The sequence below is a fragment of the Mesitornis unicolor genome, unplaced genomic scaffold (assembly GCF_000695765.1).
Source record: "Mesitornis unicolor isolate BGI_N332 unplaced genomic scaffold, ASM69576v1 scaffold20799, whole genome shotgun sequence".
NCBI classification, from domain to species: domain Eukaryota; kingdom Metazoa; phylum Chordata; class Aves; order Mesitornithiformes; family Mesitornithidae; genus Mesitornis; species Mesitornis unicolor.
This window is the reverse complement of record NW_010205492.1, coordinates 3,277-21,431: the sequence shown is the minus strand read 5'-3', so window position 1 is coordinate 21,431 and position 18,155 is coordinate 3,277. Positions and strand designations below refer to the sequence as shown.

The window sequence follows — 18,155 nt, the reverse complement described above, 5'->3', positions numbered from 1 at the left end:
GGTGATCCTGCTCTGGCAGGGTTGTTGGACTCAGTGAGCTTTTGAGGTCTATTTCAAATCTTAATATTCTGTGATTCTGTGAAACGGGAATGTAGAAGGAAGCCCTGTGGGAGGGAAAAGTGGGTCACAAGGTGCCATAGTGATTTTGATAATGATCTGCACTTTTCTTTCATAGACCTGTGCCATACAACACAGGGACAGCAGCGCCAAACAGCACCCAGCTGAGGTGTGCTGGGTCCTTGCTCCCTCCATTTCCATGCCCATGGAGGCTGGGTGTTGGTCCTGCACAGCTTGTGATGGTCTGCCTTGATCTCTCCTTCCAGGAGCAGGCACTGATGCCAACGTCTCCTTGATCCTGTTTGGGGAGTACGGGGACAGCGGGACGCTTGCTCTGAAGGAGTCCAACAAGTCCAACAAGTTCGAGAGGAACCAGATGGATGAATTCAGCTTCTCGGAGATGCTGAGCCTGGGAGATCTCTGCAAAGTGCGGATCTGGCACGACAACAAAGGTCAGGGAAGGTCTCAGGGGATGGGAGAGGTCGGGACAACATTTTCCCTCCAAAAAAGGCAGTCCCCTTGTCTAAACATGCCCTATCCTCACGGAAGACTCTATGTTGGTGTAGTATCTGCTCTAATAGGTCCGCAGCTTATAGCCACCACTGCAGCACAGATAATGACATCCCTTCCTAAGCAAAGCCACCCAGCTACTTATCCCAACACACCAGCTCCATAAATGCAATATGTTTTTCACAGGCTGGTGGGGCACTTTCCTAGTAATTTAATGCTATCAGCCTGACACCGACACATGGGGTAATGCAGCCTAGCATAGCACAGCGAGCTTTAGGAGATGGAAATAAAGATCTGTGTCTGTCTTTATTAATATCACTACCTCAGACAGGGTGTGTGCAGTGCCCTGCTGAGAGAGATTTTGACATCTCCCTGCTGCTGGACACCCTAACAGGTTTCACAAAGAGCAGAGCAGCACTCTGTACCACTATCACAGTCATTTGTGATTTTAGTCAGGTACCAACCAGATTCTTGCAATAGCTGTGTCACTCGCACTGCTGTGATGACATCTCATCCCATCTCGTCTTCATCTAAAAGAGATGATCTTGCATTAAAAATGGCTTGCTCATTAATGACAGCCCAAGAGTGAAGTTTGATGGCTCCCATACACCCACCTGGGCCACTATTAACGAGGTGATTAACAAGGTGATTAACAAGGCAGTTTAGGCAGCAGCATTCATCGAAGCTCTGGGAGGAATGGCAGCAGGACTTGCCAGTCATTACCTGGTTGTACTGAGGTTTATGACTGGACTGGGGTTATATATCAGTATAGACACATCCTGGCCATCATTTCCTTGGCTTCTCCAAGTTGTGGCAGATGGGGAAGGCTGCATCTGATGCAGTATTAATAAAAAATGCTACCTCTGGATCACACTTTCCTACTGGAAGTTTGCCTCATTGTTATTATTAAAGGAAAAAAAAAAGAACTCTTATAATCTTTTTTCATCCTCTATCTGCTTGTGAAATATGGGAAATATGACCATCCACCTAACCTGGCTTCATGACTCTTGATTATGAGCCAGTCATATTTATCACTCCCATAACCCAGGACAATTTAGTTATTCAGGCTCTGTAACATCACATTATATAGCTGGCACTTAATGCAGTAAGAGAGCTGCTTTTACCTGATCTTAGTTGCCAAAACACTTATTCCTTTAATCTGCAGTTAAGATGCAGAAATGGAAAAGGCTATCAAAATATCCACTAGAGTTTTAGCTCAGCAAACAGGCATCTGCAGTTGCAAGGGTGGTTTGGATGTCCTTTGGAGAGCACCAAGAAATCAATGGGGACTTGCAGGTTCATTTTCAAATATATTACCAGCTAGAATGTCTACAAAGAGAGAATTTTCCTCAGGAGGTGTTGTAGCTCCCTGGTGATCAGTTGTGCTAACAGCACATCCTGTTAATCCAGGCAGGTTTGTGGCCTTTTTCTACTTGTACAGGTGATCACGGTTCATCTTCTCCACGCCACTGATGATTATAGACTCACAGCGTGGTTTGTGTTGGAAGGGACCTTGAAGCTCATCCAGTCAAATCCCCTGCCATGGACAGGGACATCTCTTTATAAAGAATAGTTAATAGGGCTTTCACCAGACCTAGGGTTAAGCCTTGGACAGAAAACATGCTCAGGTTATGTTCAACAAAAAATGTACTTGCTTTTCCCCCTAGAAAGGAGGACAACTGTAGTTTAAATCATAACATATGCTGTGTTCATTGTTCATGCATTAGTCATGTGAAAAGCATATCCTATCTGAAACTTCACACAATGCAGCATGACAGTTTTTTGGGTGGGTGGAGTATTTATTACTGCTGGGATCCCAGGCTGTAGCTATCCTTTGCATATGTGCCTGCTCTCCCTATATAATTTATATAAATTGGCTGTGCCACTGGTTTGAAATTCCTGGCTCTGTTTTTTTGGAAAGGAGTAGTGGGGTCAGAGGGTGATGGGTCGTGTATGATTTTTCTCAGACGCCTGGGGGAATTTGGATATTTAACAAAAAATGTGCTTGTATTTGCCGTTACTTTGAGGCATCAGATGTTGATCATTCTTTCCTTAGTCGTTTTCTTGTTTTCTTTTTTGGACTACATGGTTCTTTGCCATGGTCTGTGGAAGACTCAGCCTCACGCTAACCTACCCCATTGCTCATCAAATTCTGAATACTTGGAACATGGGTGATGTTCTTTTCCTAATTTTCTTAATAGTCATCCTTAATGGCAGAATCAGCCTGTTTTAACTCACATTAGATGACTTCAGCACCTGTGGGCTGGTTAAGGGAACTACTAAGCATCACAAGGATGTTTTTTCTTTCAAACATGACCTGGTCCCAGCAAAAAGTCATAAAATCACAGAATCATTTGGTTGGAAAAGACTTTTAAGATTATCGAGTCCAACCATAACCTGTCCACCACTAAACCATGTCCCTAAGCACCTCATCTACCCATCTTTAAATACTTCCAGGAATGGTGACTCCACCACTTCTGTGGGCAGCCCCTTCCAATGCCTGATAACCCCTTCAGTGAAGAAATTTTTCTTAATATTAAATCTAAACCTCCCCTGGTGCAACTTGAGGCCATTTCCTCTTGTCCTATCTCTTGTTACTTGGAAGAAGACATCGACTCACCCCTCGCTACCCCCTCTTTTCAGGGAGTTGTAGAGGGTAATAAGTTCTCCCCTCAACTCCAGTTCCCTCAGCCACTCCTCACAGGACTTGTGATCCAGTCAACCAACCTGTCCCCATTTCAGGTTAAAATACATTTAAACAGCTTGGCCAAGGTGGCTACTTTGCCATGAAGTTCAGCTCAACACCAATCCCTATCAGCCAAGTTTTGCTGCAGTGGCTTTGCTCCTGGTTCATATCCCACTTTTCTTTATCTTTTCACTGACATTTGACTGCAATGGGGTGTTCAGAGATGAAGAGACAGCAACTGCAATGGCAAAGACTGTCAGAAGGTCTTTAAATGGCAAACACCACCTTTGCCTCCTCTGAAAAAGCCATGTCAGTTTTAGGTCCCACTTTAATGCTTTTAAATGCCATTTTCCCTGAGAAAAAACCTGCCGAGTGATGTCTCCATATGAGATATAAAGTAGGAATGAAGCCCCCATCTAAATCCTCTGACTTCAGTAAAACTGATTAGGGAAGAAGTCGGCTCTCATTTGAAAACAGGCAGTTTAGAGACGTCACAACTGCAATTTCAAGGAACTCATTCCTGATTTTTTAGATATTTCGAGGCCACCAGCAAGAGTCTGGTAACAACGAATTGCTGTGAATGAAATGTAGTTTTAAGGTTTGCTCCATGTTCTTTTATCTTGCCGTTGTTTACTTGAAGATACTGATGTTCAATCTAATATATTTAGACTCCCTGAGCAAATTTAATCGTTTCCAGACTCCTCATCTTCTGATCTCAGATAGGCACTATGTATTTTCTCATATCTCAGTTCATTTACTTCTACATTTATGCAAGATCAGTATCTGTAGGTCTGTAGAAATGCTGGCTTTCTAAATATAGGCCTCAATTTTTTCTCTGCTTTAAGGAATAAATCACCATTCTGGAAGAATGGCTTAAAGTTTCTCAGTATCTCAGTAATGGAATTATTTACCTAGAAAAAGTTTTTCCCCCCCTCCTTTCTTTTATTTGCCTTTTTCTCCTTGCAGCAAGGAGATATGGGAAATCTGGATTTAGCTCCCTCATCTGCCTGAGTAGATTTGAACCCAGATGATAAGCAGTCTTTCTAAAGTCATTAATTTCAGATTCTTGATTATCGCAGTTGCCATCAGCCAAGGGGAGCCAGAAAGAGTCTAATTATGGATCAACCTGACTCTGTGTTATTACAGGAACGACAGGAGTAAATAACAAGGTTATTCAGCCCAACTTCTTTCCCTCAACAGGGCCCTTCTCTCAATCATGCCAACTGCTATGACATTGTCTAACTGAGCTTTAAATAGCCCATCTGCCCCAGTGACTCCTTTTGGGTGGCTCTTCCAGCAGAGATATTATCATGTGCTCCTTCCCTGAGCTGGACTTAACTCAAAAACATTAATATATCCTTGTTTTTTCCTTTTCTTTCTCAGAAGAAACTACCTTTTAAGAAGTGGTATCTTGAATCAGATCTTAAAGTGCCTAGGCCTTGAATTAGCAGCTTTTCCAGAGTTATGTTTCTGCAATTCACAGACAAGATTCCAAGTCTTTTGGGTAATTGTAGGCCATAAATTATTAAAAGAAACCTAAAGACCTGTCTTTTTAGTCCTTTGTAGGGATTTGCTCAGCTCTGGTACTTGAGAAGGGCTTTTCTACACCCTCTTCTCTGTGCTTGACTGTTGCCATGGGGCAGATTTGTTGAATAGTTCCAGCTTTAAATAAAAAGTGAGAGGAAGAGAAGTGGATGTGTGAAACTGCCCAAGGAGCGAAGAGTCCATTAAAAGTAGAAAAAAAAAAATAGATGTAACCAAACAAAACAGCAAACCTGAAGAGAGGGCAAAGACTTCAGTGTTGACCTTGTGCAGTCCTTTCTTCCCAATCTGTAACGGCAGAACCCTTTGCTACAGAGCAGAAAGAGTCCAAAAGGCCAAATGTAGCTGTAGAATTATTAATTCTGTAAAAACTTCTCCTTTCTACAGGCCTCCTTTGCTCTGCTTTGGACAAATTACCCTGTACCCTTGATAAATGCTTTTGGATCAAGTATGCCTCAATAAGACACAAAATATGCTTCAATCACAAGAATATATTCTGAGAAACTGTTGTATTTTCACTCTGAGTTGTGAAGTGGTTTTCCACAGGAGTAGTTTTTCTGTAAGATGTGGGGTTTTGATGGGGTTTTTTGGCTGGTTTTTTGGGGTTCTTTTTTTGGTCTGAGAGTAATTTATGGGTGGTTTTGCCCCAAGTCAAATCCTGGACTGAACAAGTAGCACAGACAACACAGGATGGGGGCAGTGAACCTATTTTCTAAAACTGTCCCAAGTGCTAAGCTTTTGTTTTGTCAAAGGTTGTGAGAGGTTTTGTGTTGCCTGTCTGCTCTGGTGAGAAATGTTGTGGTGTGAACTAATGTGATCCTAAAGAAGACATACACAAACTAGATCTATTTTTATTCTGCCACTGGCTTGCCGAATGACCTTGTGTAAATCACATCCCTGTACCTCATTTTCAATTATGTAAATTAGGGATAAAAATTATTCACCTTCTTAAAGTGTTTTGAGATGTACTGATGCAGAGCTCGACACTATGATTTTAGCACCTCACAATTATCGCCGCATTTCTAGCGACCTGACGATGCTATCAAAACTCCCACCACTTTCTGGGTGATGCCTCATGCGATGCGGTTTGGGGGTGGGTGGTCATCAAACCAGGAGGGGGATAAATGATGTCAGAGCACAGAACAACAGTCTTTGCAATGGTCATTACTTCATGTTTCAGAAAATATGGGAAAAAATGCAATTATGGACCTGAGCAGTGCTGAATGGTGGTTGTGATTGGTTGGGCAGCAGCTCCTGAACAGTCAATGTCCTGAGCAGGATTTTCCTTTTCCTCCTATGGCAACATAAACCCCAGTAATGACAACTTTCATCCTTGATGGGGCATCAACCATTTTTAGAAACAAAAATGAAGAAGATCTGCTACAGGTAGACAAGGGACAGAGAGGAAAATCAATTAATACAGCTGCAGAGAGTGGAAAAGGTTTAACTGCCATGGACATGTGTGCATCCAAGCCTGGATGTGCTGCTGCCAGCACAGATTTGATCCCACCAGCTCGCTGTTTGGAAGGAGTAGTCAATGTTCATTAAAGCAAAGGGCGAGTGTCAGGAGGAAGGAGCCAGGCTCTGCCCTGGGATGTCCAATGCCAGGACAAGGGGCAATGGTCCCAAGCTAGAGCACAGGAGGTTCAAGCTGAAGATGAGGCCAAAGTTTGTGAGTGTGAGGGTTCTGGAGCATGGCCCAGGCTGCCCAGAGAGGTTGTGGAGTCTCCTTGTGTGGAGACCCCCAAAGCCCTGGCTGTGTTCCTGTGTGACTGCTCTGGTGATCCTGCTCTGGCAGGGGTTGCACTGGGGGAGCTTTCCAGGTCCCTTCCCACTCCTCATATTCTGGGATTCTGTGATTCTGTGAAAGCAAGGTCAGGGACCACGTGCCTGGTAAGTGAGTGGTGAACCCACCAAAATCAGTTAATTCTCACTCTTCTTCTCCCATGCACTCATGTTTCCTCCCAGCTTAGTATTTTAGGGGTGAATATAGGCTGGGGCAAGGGGTTGCTGTTCTCAAGTGGCAGTAAGGATTATTCTGGTGCTGCAGATTGGGGTTTTAGTTAATTGAAGCAGTAACTTCATTATCTGTGTTACATCTCCTCTCTCTGAAGTCAGACTCAATCGTGCTAATCGATGCAGAAATGCATGACAAGGAGTTTACATTCCAACCTGTCTGCCTGATGTCAGGAAAGCACAGACTTTTAACATTGGCCGGGAAAACGGCAAAATGATCCTCAAAGACCTTGCAGATGTACACAGAGTCCTTGCCCAGCATCATCCGGTTGTCAGCTTGGGCCTTTCTGGGAAAAGGAGGATAAATGGGACAAATACCTGCTCGTTTGGATAAGGGCACTTGAGGAAGAGAATACATTTCCTTTTTTTTAAATTATACAACTGCCAGAGCAGAGCAAGCAAAGTGATTCTGTTTTCCCCAAAGCTCTTCTCCACCTCTAATTACATTTGAAATGTTTTGCACGCTATTGAAAATGTCACTTCCAGCTGCGGACCATTAAGGAGCCTACGTGGCACAGCCGCGGGTTTTATTAGGGTAGGTTTGCTGCTGGGGATTTCAACAGCAGCAAAACAGGCCTGGAGTGAAATACCTTTTGTTACAAACACTCAACGCTTGTCATGGTGATAAGGGGGTCTTCCACAATGACACAGTGGTGGCCAAACTATTTTAAAGACGGATTCCTCCATAAAGAAGCCTGTGCTGAGGATTCAATGCCTCTGGGATTATGTCCATATGGGATGTAGTTTCCTTTCCTCTTGTTTCTCAGATGCTGTAAGGTCTCTGAGGCCATTGCTCTGCAAAAGCTGCATGGGAACAGAAGTGGAAACAGAGTAATATCCTGAAATCGGGACTTCATGGCCTGAAGGCTGGTTCTGCAAACAAGGTTTCTTTTCCTTGCACTGAGATGTTCCCCAGCACACAGAGCCAGTTCAGTGGAGGGGAAGTCTCACTTTTAGACTCTGTGCATAACTGGACTTTGTGTTTTGTTTTGTTTTGTAGATTAATAAAATTTCTTTTTCTAGATCAATAGAAAAAGAAATTAAATGTAACTTTTCCGAGTCTGAAATGAGAGAAAACCAGTACTTTGTCTTTCTTCAGCCACAAGCCAATCCTTCCATTTCCGCATCAGCTTTTAAGTAGAGTTCAACGCTGTGGCAGTGAAAGCCTTGATGTGACACCTGCCCTGGCACCTGGGGACATGGACAGGGCAGGAAGATGTGCTGCTCTGCACATAACCAGTATAGCATTCACCTGGGGTGAACCATTTATCCTGAGGAATGAAAAGCAATATAGGATACTTCCATAGCTTCCAGGTCTCCCAGTCTAATTTAAGTTGCTAAAGACCAGTTCTCGTGAGAGGGAAGTTAACTATTTTTTTCCTTAAACAGGAAGGAGGATGCTTTGAGGCAGTACCACAATTTTTATAAGAGTGATCAGCCAGCTCCTTGATTGTACCCTCATGCGATAAAGGGACACCAAGTTCATATTTGCCTTTCAGTGTTGATGCCTTGACAGAGTCCAGAGCTTGCTCTTTAAATCGCCCAAAGCTGAGAAACGCGCCTTTCTCAGAGAACACTAGGAAAAGCTGCACTTTTTGTGTGCTTTGCTCTCAATGTAATGGGAAGTCATCTCTGGTCCATCTCTCCCTGTGGTGGAAGAGCTGGGTTTTGCTGCATCTGTCCTGCTGAGCAGCTGCTGGGACCAGGCTGGAGAAGAGGGAGGAGGGTTTGTGCATCTCTTCTCCTGATAGCACTGCCTAGCGCTGATCCTGTCCTGGTCATGCTGTTCACTGCTGGCAACAAGACTCAGATCTCCAATTTATTCCATCCTGGTCTGCAGCCACTGATCTCTCTCGCTGCAGAAGGATGGGATGTTTTCTCTCTTTCATCCTCTGCTGTTTTAACTAAAGTTTTGATGGAAGCGGAGCAGCCTCCTGAACACGCTGCAGAGACGTTCATTGAACTCAAATGGAAATGAGCCTGCCAAAAAGATTAATGGCTGATGCTGCCGACATGTTTAGAATAAATTTCCAAACAGCCCCAAAGAGCAGGATGCTCCAGTTAAAGCATGGTGGGAGCCTTGGGGAGCTTGACAAGATCTGCCCAGGAGGCAGTAAATTGGTGAGGATCTGTGATGCCAGCTCACCCCCAAAACCCCTTCATGCCCTTATGCTGTATGTTTGAGGGATACAAACCCAGTGTCACTGCCTGGGTGCTGCACCCGTGGTGTTTGCACAGCTCTTGTCTCTGTCCACCCAGTTAAAGTGAGACACGAACACACTGGGAGTAGTGAATGGATAAAGAGATGATTAAGGAATTGGAGCATCTGTCGTATGAGGAGAGTCTGAGAGAGGTGGGACTGCTCAGGTGGAGAAGATGAGGCTCAGAGGGATTTTACCAATGTCTAATGGGGCAGTAAAGAGGACAGAGCCAGACTTTTCTCAGCATCGCCCAGTGACAGGACAAGAGGCAATGGGCGCAATCTGAAACACAGGAAATTCCAATTTAAACATAAGGAAAAAGGTTTTTTCCTCTACACAGGTAATCCAATACTGTCACAGGTTGCTCAGAGAGGCTGTGGAGTCTCCATCCTTGGAGATGTACAGATTCTAACTGGACGCAGCTCTGAGCAGCCGGCTTTGGCTGACCTTGCTCTAAGCAGGGGTTGGACTAGACGTTCTCCAGAGGTCCCTTCCAGTCACAATGAGTCTGCAGTTCTGTCCTCTCTAAATTTAAGGAGCAAGTGGTGTCTTTGTTTGAGGTTTGTGCTTGGTACCAGATGGTATCCCATCTTGAAGAAGGCTCAGTCAAAGTACAAAACAGGAACGGCTGTGAGACTGATAGAGGACTGGCAGCACATGGTGTGGAGGGATCGCAGTCCATGGGAGCAGGGTGACTTCTTGACATCACTCTAAAAGTTGCCATCAATTTATTTTAAGAGCTAACAAAGACTGATATTTGCAAGCTAAGGAAGCAGGCACATGGCAGTGAGTTCTTGGAAGACCAAGAGCAGTTTAATGTCTCTGGGATGTAAATAATAAGTCAGCAGAGATCTCTCATCATGAGCATAACCTTTCTTTGTCTGACTAATAACAGGACTTGTAAGTAAAACTGTCAGAACCTCTTATCCCCCCAAGCTCAACAAGGGCTTATTTTATTTCAACAAAGAAATCAGGAAAATGCTCCCCAAACACTTTTCTTCATTTTCAATTGCTTTTCCACTGAAAAAGAAAAAGGAAGTAGAAAACTTAGAGGGAGTTATTACTCCTCAGAAGTCCCCAGGGCAAAAGTGAGGTGATTTGGTGGTCCCTGCTAGAGCGTCTACCATTTCAGTCTGTCCTACATTCATGGCCAGTCACAGCACTACTGAATTCATTCTGGTTGATTGGTAAAGCCAAGATAGCACGGGTAATTTCCTTCCATATGCTAGCTGGCAGGATCAAAGGAGTGAATTGTAATCTCCTTCTGACCTTCAAATCCAAATATGAAGTGTTTAGGGGCCACAGAGAAAGACACTGAACCCTACAGCTTGTGGTCAACTAGCACTTAAAATATATGAAGGGGTGCCCACAAACCATGTGCACACTGCTAGGTCTTTTTTTTATAACTATGGACATGTGTGGTGAAAGGATGGGGATTAAGTGGTACAGGAACTCATATCATTTGGCATTCAGGCTTCACGTTTCCTTTAAAATGGAAGGAAGAATCAGCGGTGGTTTCTGTGACAGAAGCTGCTCCATTAGCTTTTGTCCTCCAGGAGAATTCATTCTTCTGACTCTAGGAAACAGTTTGGGGGAATACGTGGTTTCCTTGGAGCATTGTAAGGGTTTGTTGTTCCTAAGTCACAGTAATGTTTCTCTGTGGGATGGTTCCTGTGGTGGAGGTGTTGACATGGGGCATGCAGGCCCCACTGCTACTGGTATTGCAGAAGCTCCACCTCATGCAAGGTGGTGGGCAAGGACAAGAGATGGCCTCTTGGCCAGAGATCTTGAAATCTAACCCATCCAGGACCATATCTGACCAATACCAGCCCATCCTGGACCGTATCTGATCAAAACCAGCAACTCCCTCTAAAGCATGGCCTGATGCTAGAAAGGGGATCAGATTATGGTCTTGAGCAGGTCATCATTGCTTTTGGTATCAGAACAACATCATATTCACTGGTGACATTATTTGAAGCAAGTATAGATAATTTCTAGTACCAGCAGAGTGCCCCCAAGGAAAGGTATCTCATTCCCTTACCCAAGCTGTGAGAAAGTATCGAAATCTTCTTTATTTTGTTGTTTTACTAGGAATAGCACCAGGTTGGCACTTGGAATACATTGATGTGACTGACTCCGCTATGGACAAGACATTTCGCTTCCAGTGTGATCGCTGGCTGGCTAAAGGAGAAGACGATGGGCAGCTCATAAGGGAACTGGCCTGTGCCAATAACGACATCCTGGAGCTGAAGGAACGGACTGGTGAGTTTAGAGTTGACTTGTGGCATCTGCTGAGGGTTCTCGGAGGCTATAGAACCAAAATAACTGCAAACCGCTCTCCTGAAGGTCCCCATGCAATAGGGGTTTGTATTTGCAGGCTTTAAGGGTTGAAGTACCTAAGGTACTCTAGTTCAGAAGTGCAATGTTGTGGCAAGAAAGAAACAAATCAGGATTTATGAGGAAGAAAAAGATCTCATTCCAGGTTGAAACTTCAGAGGGCCCATCTGCAGCGGTTCAATCCAGCAGTAAGCCATAAGGACATGGTTATGGTCTCATTAGAAATAATGGGCTTGAGTCTTTGAGGTGGAAAATAAGATCAATCCTTAAAGCTTTGCAAGTAACACTGCTCCAGCTTCCTTCTCAACACGTTCTGGGCTACTAGCTGAAGTATTCCAGCTGAACATGATGGCTGAGCTTAACTCCCCATAGCCCTGGATCTGCTCTGGGTAACTCCACCGAGCCCAAGGTAATTTTACTGATGTCTAATATGCGAACAAGCAGGAGTTATTTAGCTGCACTGATGAAATGCAAAGTGCATCTCAAGAACTCCTGCACTGCAGTGCTCTTTTCCAGGAAAGTCCTGAAGAGTCCATAATCACAGTACTTCAGTGTGATTTCACTTCATCCCTGCAAAAAAATCAGCCTTCTGGTTGCCATTTTGGGTACTTACATGCCACCACAGCATCTAAGCACATCCTATTGGGTATGTGGATACCCTCACTGTCCCTTTTAGGAGCAGTGGCCCAAAACCCATAAGATTTGGGCTGTGTTAAAAAGGGAGTGCTTAAGACAGCAGGGAACTGGACACAACTTGCTCAAGAGCAGCTCTGCCTACTCTTACTCAAGCAGTACTCAGATTTTTTAATGTACTCCATCCCTGCATGAAATCCAAAGCACGTAGAAGTCAAAAGTCCCACAGATTTCAGTGTGGTTTCATCCTTATTTTGAAAACGCTTTATTGTGCCCTGTGATAAATATTAGGAAGAGAATTTTTAAGCAAAGTGACAGCCAAATGAAGAGATCTATCTGGCCATCTGTTCTTGCTTTTCTGTTTAACGTGTGTGTTAATTACGCTTTAAAGCCTATGAGATCGTCACAGTAACGAGCGACAGAGAGGACGCAGAAACAAAGGAAAACATCTGGATCATCTTAGAAGGAAAACTGGGCCGCTCAAAAGAATTCCTTATGGAAAACTCCTCCAAAAAAAGGCGATTTGAAAGGTAAGGGCCTAGGTGGTGGACCGGATAAACCCCACCAGTGGTGTGTCTTCCACAAATGCCACCTCTTCTCCGGGATGGTCTACCGAGTTGCGTTTGTGCCATGCTGTTTCTCATCCCCCTTCCTAAAAGTTTCTCACCTGCGCTAAAAGGAAGATACAAAATTAATTTCCGATGGGCAGACACAGAGCAAGTACAGAAACGATAAGAAAAACGCTTTTGGTAAAAGGAAATGTAGATGATGCATGTGTATGAGTGTGTGTATCCGTGTCCTTTTGTATTAGTACATACTAATGGGCTTCTGGCAAGCCCCCGGGGAGGCCGTGTATTTTTGAGCTGAAGGAAGCTGGAGGTGTTTTCAGTTCCTTTTGCAGCATCTCGCTGGCAGGAGGAATCAGAGAGAAAGTAAAAATAGTTGGAGGCTGAACATTGTCAGAGCTGCTCAGATTTGACTTCCCAGATGAATCTGGGAGGGTTATGGCTGGAAGATCATTGTCGTGTGAGGAAAGCCAAATATCAGCCGTGCGTGCAGCCAAGCCGGAGGCGCGTCTATGCAACATGGGGCAGATCCCTGCTCCCATGTGGGACCAAGGTGCTCCAGATGTGAGATGGGTTTTCTGCTTTGTCTAAGGACACCGCACACTTCTGGGAGACGGGAGCCTCTTCAAAGCCAAGGGCACTGCTGATCTTTGGTTGCTTTGGAGGGAGGAAAGGTTTTTCTTGTGGGTCTGTGAAGAAAAGTGAAATTACAGCTGATGAGGGCTCTAGTATGAATGGCTGAAATTTCATGTGAAAAAAGAAAGATGGAGAGGAGCTTCGTCCCAACTTTCAGCTGATGGTGTCTACAGTGGAGTTAAAGGCATTAAAGACAAATCCAAAATATTGGCCATGGTCTATCCTTGGAGGCAGGTTGGAATAAGGACCAGTACAAGGAGACAAACCTGACAGATACACAGGGGTCATCACAGGGAGCCAGCCAAGGGTTTGACAGAGATCTATTGTTTCTCTAAAGTGTTTTCAAGCTGAGCTTCAGGAAGGGTGGCTGAACCAGCAAATTTAAAACAGCTATGGTGGGTAGATGTGTAACAGATACAGTATCTGTCAAGAATGAATGAATAAGTGCCGGAGGGGAAATTAGTCATTCTTTAGCTTTATCTATAATGAGGCAAATTGATTCTGTATGTGGAAGAGCTCAAGTTTATCCTGGAAAGTCCTAGTGGCAACAATTTAAAGTGTCACCCTTAATCAGAGAAAATACTAAATTTAAATATGGAAATTATACTTTGTGTTGAATGATTGTAGGTTAAATCAAATTACTTTAAATGAAGGCTTATCTCCCATCATCCACAGCCATGTGCCAATCACTTAATGCCCATATGAGGCAGGTCACTGACAGCCTTCACGACGCTAACCAAAACTGCTCCTTGTTCCCTGTAGGGGAGCAACAGACACATTTCAGTTCTCTTCAAAGAACGTTGGGGATATTGCAGCCATCTGCGTTGGTCACTGCCCAAAAGACGGGAAGAAGTCGTCTGCAAAAGCTGATGTCTTCTGGCATGTCCAGGAGATCGTCGTAACGGAGATGGAGCTCTGCAACAAGTAAGTGCCTCCTCATTTGCAAGGAGGGTGTGGGGATGCTCAGCAGCTCCACGGGTGTCCTCCTGAAGCATTTTGGACTTAACAATAGTGAAATGTCTTACCAAATCTTCATCCCTTTCTGAAAAGCCAAGACCAAGCTGTTTGGTGTTTTGGGTGCACAACTGACTTGCCTGTGCAATTTCTGTTTTCAGAGAGGGCATTTGCCCATGCAGGTAAGTTCATGAACAAGTTTGCTTGGTGGATTTCACCGCTATGACAAATAAGTGTCTCAGCTTGTGGAAAATACCAAGAGTCACTGAAATATACGAGGTTTGTAGGATGCTCTGTACAGGCTGACCTTTAGGTAAGACTTTTTAGAGCTCGTAGAAAAAAATTGAGAGTAAGACAAAACCTGAACATCTGACTCACACCAGTTTGGATCCCCATTTTTGGAAGGAGTAACGTTGAGGACTCAGGGAGCAGATAGCACAGGGACTATGCAACAGAAGAACAAAACCCATTTGAAGAACAAACTCCTCTTCAGAGAATATATTTACAATGTTAATTGTGGCTTTCTTTTATTCTCTGTGATATTTCCATTGCTGCTAAAGAATTTAACGATAAGGAGTTTGTTCCAGCTGAGACAATTTAGTGTTTAAGAAGAAATTCTTGAAGAAGTCAGTTGGTTTTTTTTAGAAGCTAAGAGTCTCTCCTAGCAAATTAATCAGCCAACAGAAAAGCCACAATAGTATTTACTGAATGAAAACTCAGTCAATTACATACTAAAACATGTTCTTTTCTCCTGGTGGGAAAAGACCTGGAACACTTAAAGTCCAGCTGTGCAATCAAATTCATGCACTAAACTCACTGGGAGCGTGCTGAAACTGCTGAAATAAGATATTTCGACTGGGCCAAAGATCTTCTCATAAAGCCCCAGGTTGTTTTTTTGTTTGAGTTGTGTTAAATTAAAGCGGGCAGCTGGGAGACGGCGGTGAAGCCCGCACTGAGCAGGGCTCTGGCCCTGCAGACTCAGCTCTGCACAGCGGTGCTTGCTCTGCAAACCCTCACCCGCAGCACATCTCACCGTGAGACCACGCTCTCACCTCAGGTATTCCCGACCCTAAACATCCAAATAACCTCACTCGGTCAAGCCAGAGACCAAAGTAAAAGAGTTACGAGATTGCTGCAGCAGTAGTTCTGAATTACACAGGGACTTTTGCCTTTTAGTAGTAGATCTTAATATGCAAAAGGGCTGTATTCAGAAGCTGTCTCTTGCAAATCCCAGGGCTAGAAAGGTCATTTTTCTTTTCCTGCCCCTCGCAAAGACTGGCACACTCTCTCATAACTCCAGACCATGAGATATTGCAAAGCCCAGGAAATAAAACTGCAGCATCAGGCACCTCACTCTCATGCAGTTTTTCTGCCTCTGAGCTTAAAATTTTTGCTCCCACCAGAATTTCTCATTTATGAAGCTTCTTTCCAGAGAAAGGAATGTTTTGCTTTGGCTGTGGAAAAATGTCAGAAGCGTTGGAAATGGTTAAGCATCCCTGGACTGCTGCAATTGCAATAACCCTTCCTCCAGGTGTTTATTTTACACACACGTGCTGCAATCCGGCCCCGGTCCCTCCAGGAAAAACTGCTGCAGTTTGGGAAAGCGGGAGGAGGGGAGGAGGGACAGAAAAAACCCTCATTTGGACATGATCTGCATCGCTGGAAATGAAATACATCATTAAAAGCAGAGTGCTCCAGCCGCTGGCCGGCTGCCCACTGCGCAGTAATTTATGGATGTGCTGTGTGCTCCCTGTGCATCGCTGCAGAGCCAAGGGCTTTCAGCATCTGGTACCTATCATCGCTGTGCTCCATGCTAATCTTTTTTTATTTATTTTATTTTTGCCTGCTAAGGATTGGCTGGGTCACCCCGATGAGGAAGGGAGGAGATTTTTAAACCTCCTCCTCCCAACTTTCTCATTCCCTTTTTTCTAATTCCTAGCCCAACCTTAACCTTACCATCAGTGAGTCTGAGGGGAGACCTTATCACTTTCTACAACTCCCTGAAAGGAGGGTGTAGAGATATGGGGTCCAACTCTTCTTCCAAGTAACAAATGATAGAGCAAGAGGAAATGGCCTCAGATTGCACCAGGGAAGGGTTAGATTGAATTTGAGGAAAAATTTCGTCACTGAAACAGTTGTCAAGCACTGGAAGAGGCTGCCCAGGAAAGTGGTGGAGTCACCACCCTTGGAGGTATTTAAAAGACGGGTCGATGGGGTGCTTAGAGATTTGTTTTAGTAGCAAACAGGTTATGGTTGGACTTGGTGATCTCGAAAGTCTTTTCTCACCAAATCAGTCTATGATAATTGCTGATCCCTCTGCTCTCAGACCAGTTACACTCAGCAGCACTGGGCTGTGTTAGCTGCAGGACTGATCGCTCACCCTGCCTCAGTGGGTCTGTAAATGGACACGCCATTGCACAGGCAAAAGAGGTGACAAGTGCCCCCCACCAACCTTGCCATGTCCATGTGTCTGTCCAGGGGTGTTGGGTGTCCCAGTTGCGGTTGCAGTGTTCAATCATGGCCGTCTTTCTAAAGAGAAACTCTTTAAAGGTCCCTTCCAACCCAAACCATGCTATGAGTCTATGAAAAGTACTGAAACAGCATTAATACTGGGAAATTTAGCAGCCTGCCTAGTCCATAACATTTTCCCACTCAAGTGTCCATCCACACCATTAATACGCTGTTGATTTCCCCCTGGCAGATATTTTTTCAGGTGCAACGTGAAAATCCCTCTGCGTTACAAGAGACGGGACTACAAAGTCTTCGAGTGTGCCAAGGTCACCGAGAGCTTTGCCAGCAAAGCCCGGAGCTTGGTGCCAGTCAAATATGAGACCATCGTGGTCACAGGCTTCGAAAAGGGTGCGGGGACCGACGCCAACGTCTTCATCACCATCTTTGGGATGAATGGGGATTCGGGAAAGCGAGCGCTGAAGCAGAAGTTCAGGAACCTCTTCGAGCGGGGCAAAACCAACAGGTTTTACCTGGAAACGTTGGACATGGGGGAGCTAAAAAAGGTCAGGATTGAGCACGACAACAGCGGTCTGGCACCGGGCTGGCTGGTGGAGCGGGTGGAGATCACCAACTCGGCCACTGGCGTGACTACCATATTCCCCTGTGGGAAGTGGCTGGACGAAAACCGGGGTGATGGGTTAATCTGGAGGGAGCTTTTTCCTAGGAACTGAGGAGGGCAGGGCCTCAGGAGGGTTTTGGTCCCTTCTGCGCAAGCGTTTTTCTCGTTTTACTCTTTTATACTGCATTTTACTTTTTAAAGTGCTGCCTTTTATATTGAGAGATTTTTTAGTAGCAAGATGTGCTTTCTGGGTTAACATTTTGTAAAAGTAATACCGCTTTTTTAAAAGCGCATATAAAATCATGAATGAAATAAATTAATTTCTCACTTATTTATGACTATAAGCCACAATCAGCAGAGCCATAAACTCTCCTTTAAGAGCTCAGATGCCAACTTCTGCATTTTGCCCTGCCAGGGCTGGGAAAGCCGCCTGGCCTCCACCACTGTTGGGCTTCTCTTTTTTGGGTGAGTAAAGAGGATAAGAGCCAATATATTTGAGAAAATTGAGCTTGGAGATCCCAGTTTCTCCCACTTCTGGCAGCTATGAGCACCGTGTGTCCATACACACACATGTCCATGCGCACACACGCACGCCTCCAGAAGGCACCGCATCAAAAGCACTGGGCACAACAGCGCTTGCTGCAGGGAGGTAGGGACAGGGCCGTTGTCCACGCACCCAGGTCTCAAGGGGTAGGATCTGGGTGGTGTTTTCCACCCATGGGCTTTCCCCATCCCAAGCCAGACCCAGCTCTTGGGCTGAAGTTGTCTGGGTCTGCCCAGAGCTGAGATCTACAGTTAAAGCGATCAGAGCCAAAAGACCTCTGAGACAATCAATTCCACTGCAAGGCAGCTGCACTAATGTTATTCAAAGCTTTCTTAGGATAATCTTACCCTATATGGCCTGAATACCAACTTTGTTTCAGAGCAGCTGCCGTTCATTTTAATTT

The 18,155-nt window shown here is 44.8% G+C and overlaps 1 protein-coding gene across 1 annotated transcript; it reads left to right on the top strand.

Moving 5' to 3' along the window:
* Positions 1-323: 323 nt before the first annotated feature.
* LOC104546142 (lipoxygenase homology domain-containing protein 1-like) lies at positions 324-17,320 on the top strand (the record flags this gene model as incomplete). Its single annotated transcript, XM_010191449.1, has 5 exons — positions 324-509; positions 11,104-11,274; positions 12,374-12,512; positions 13,947-14,108; positions 16,840-17,320. Coding segments are annotated over 5 exons (1,139 nt in total), but the record flags the coding sequence as incomplete, so codon positions are not given.
* Positions 17,321-18,155: the final 835 nt, after the last annotated feature.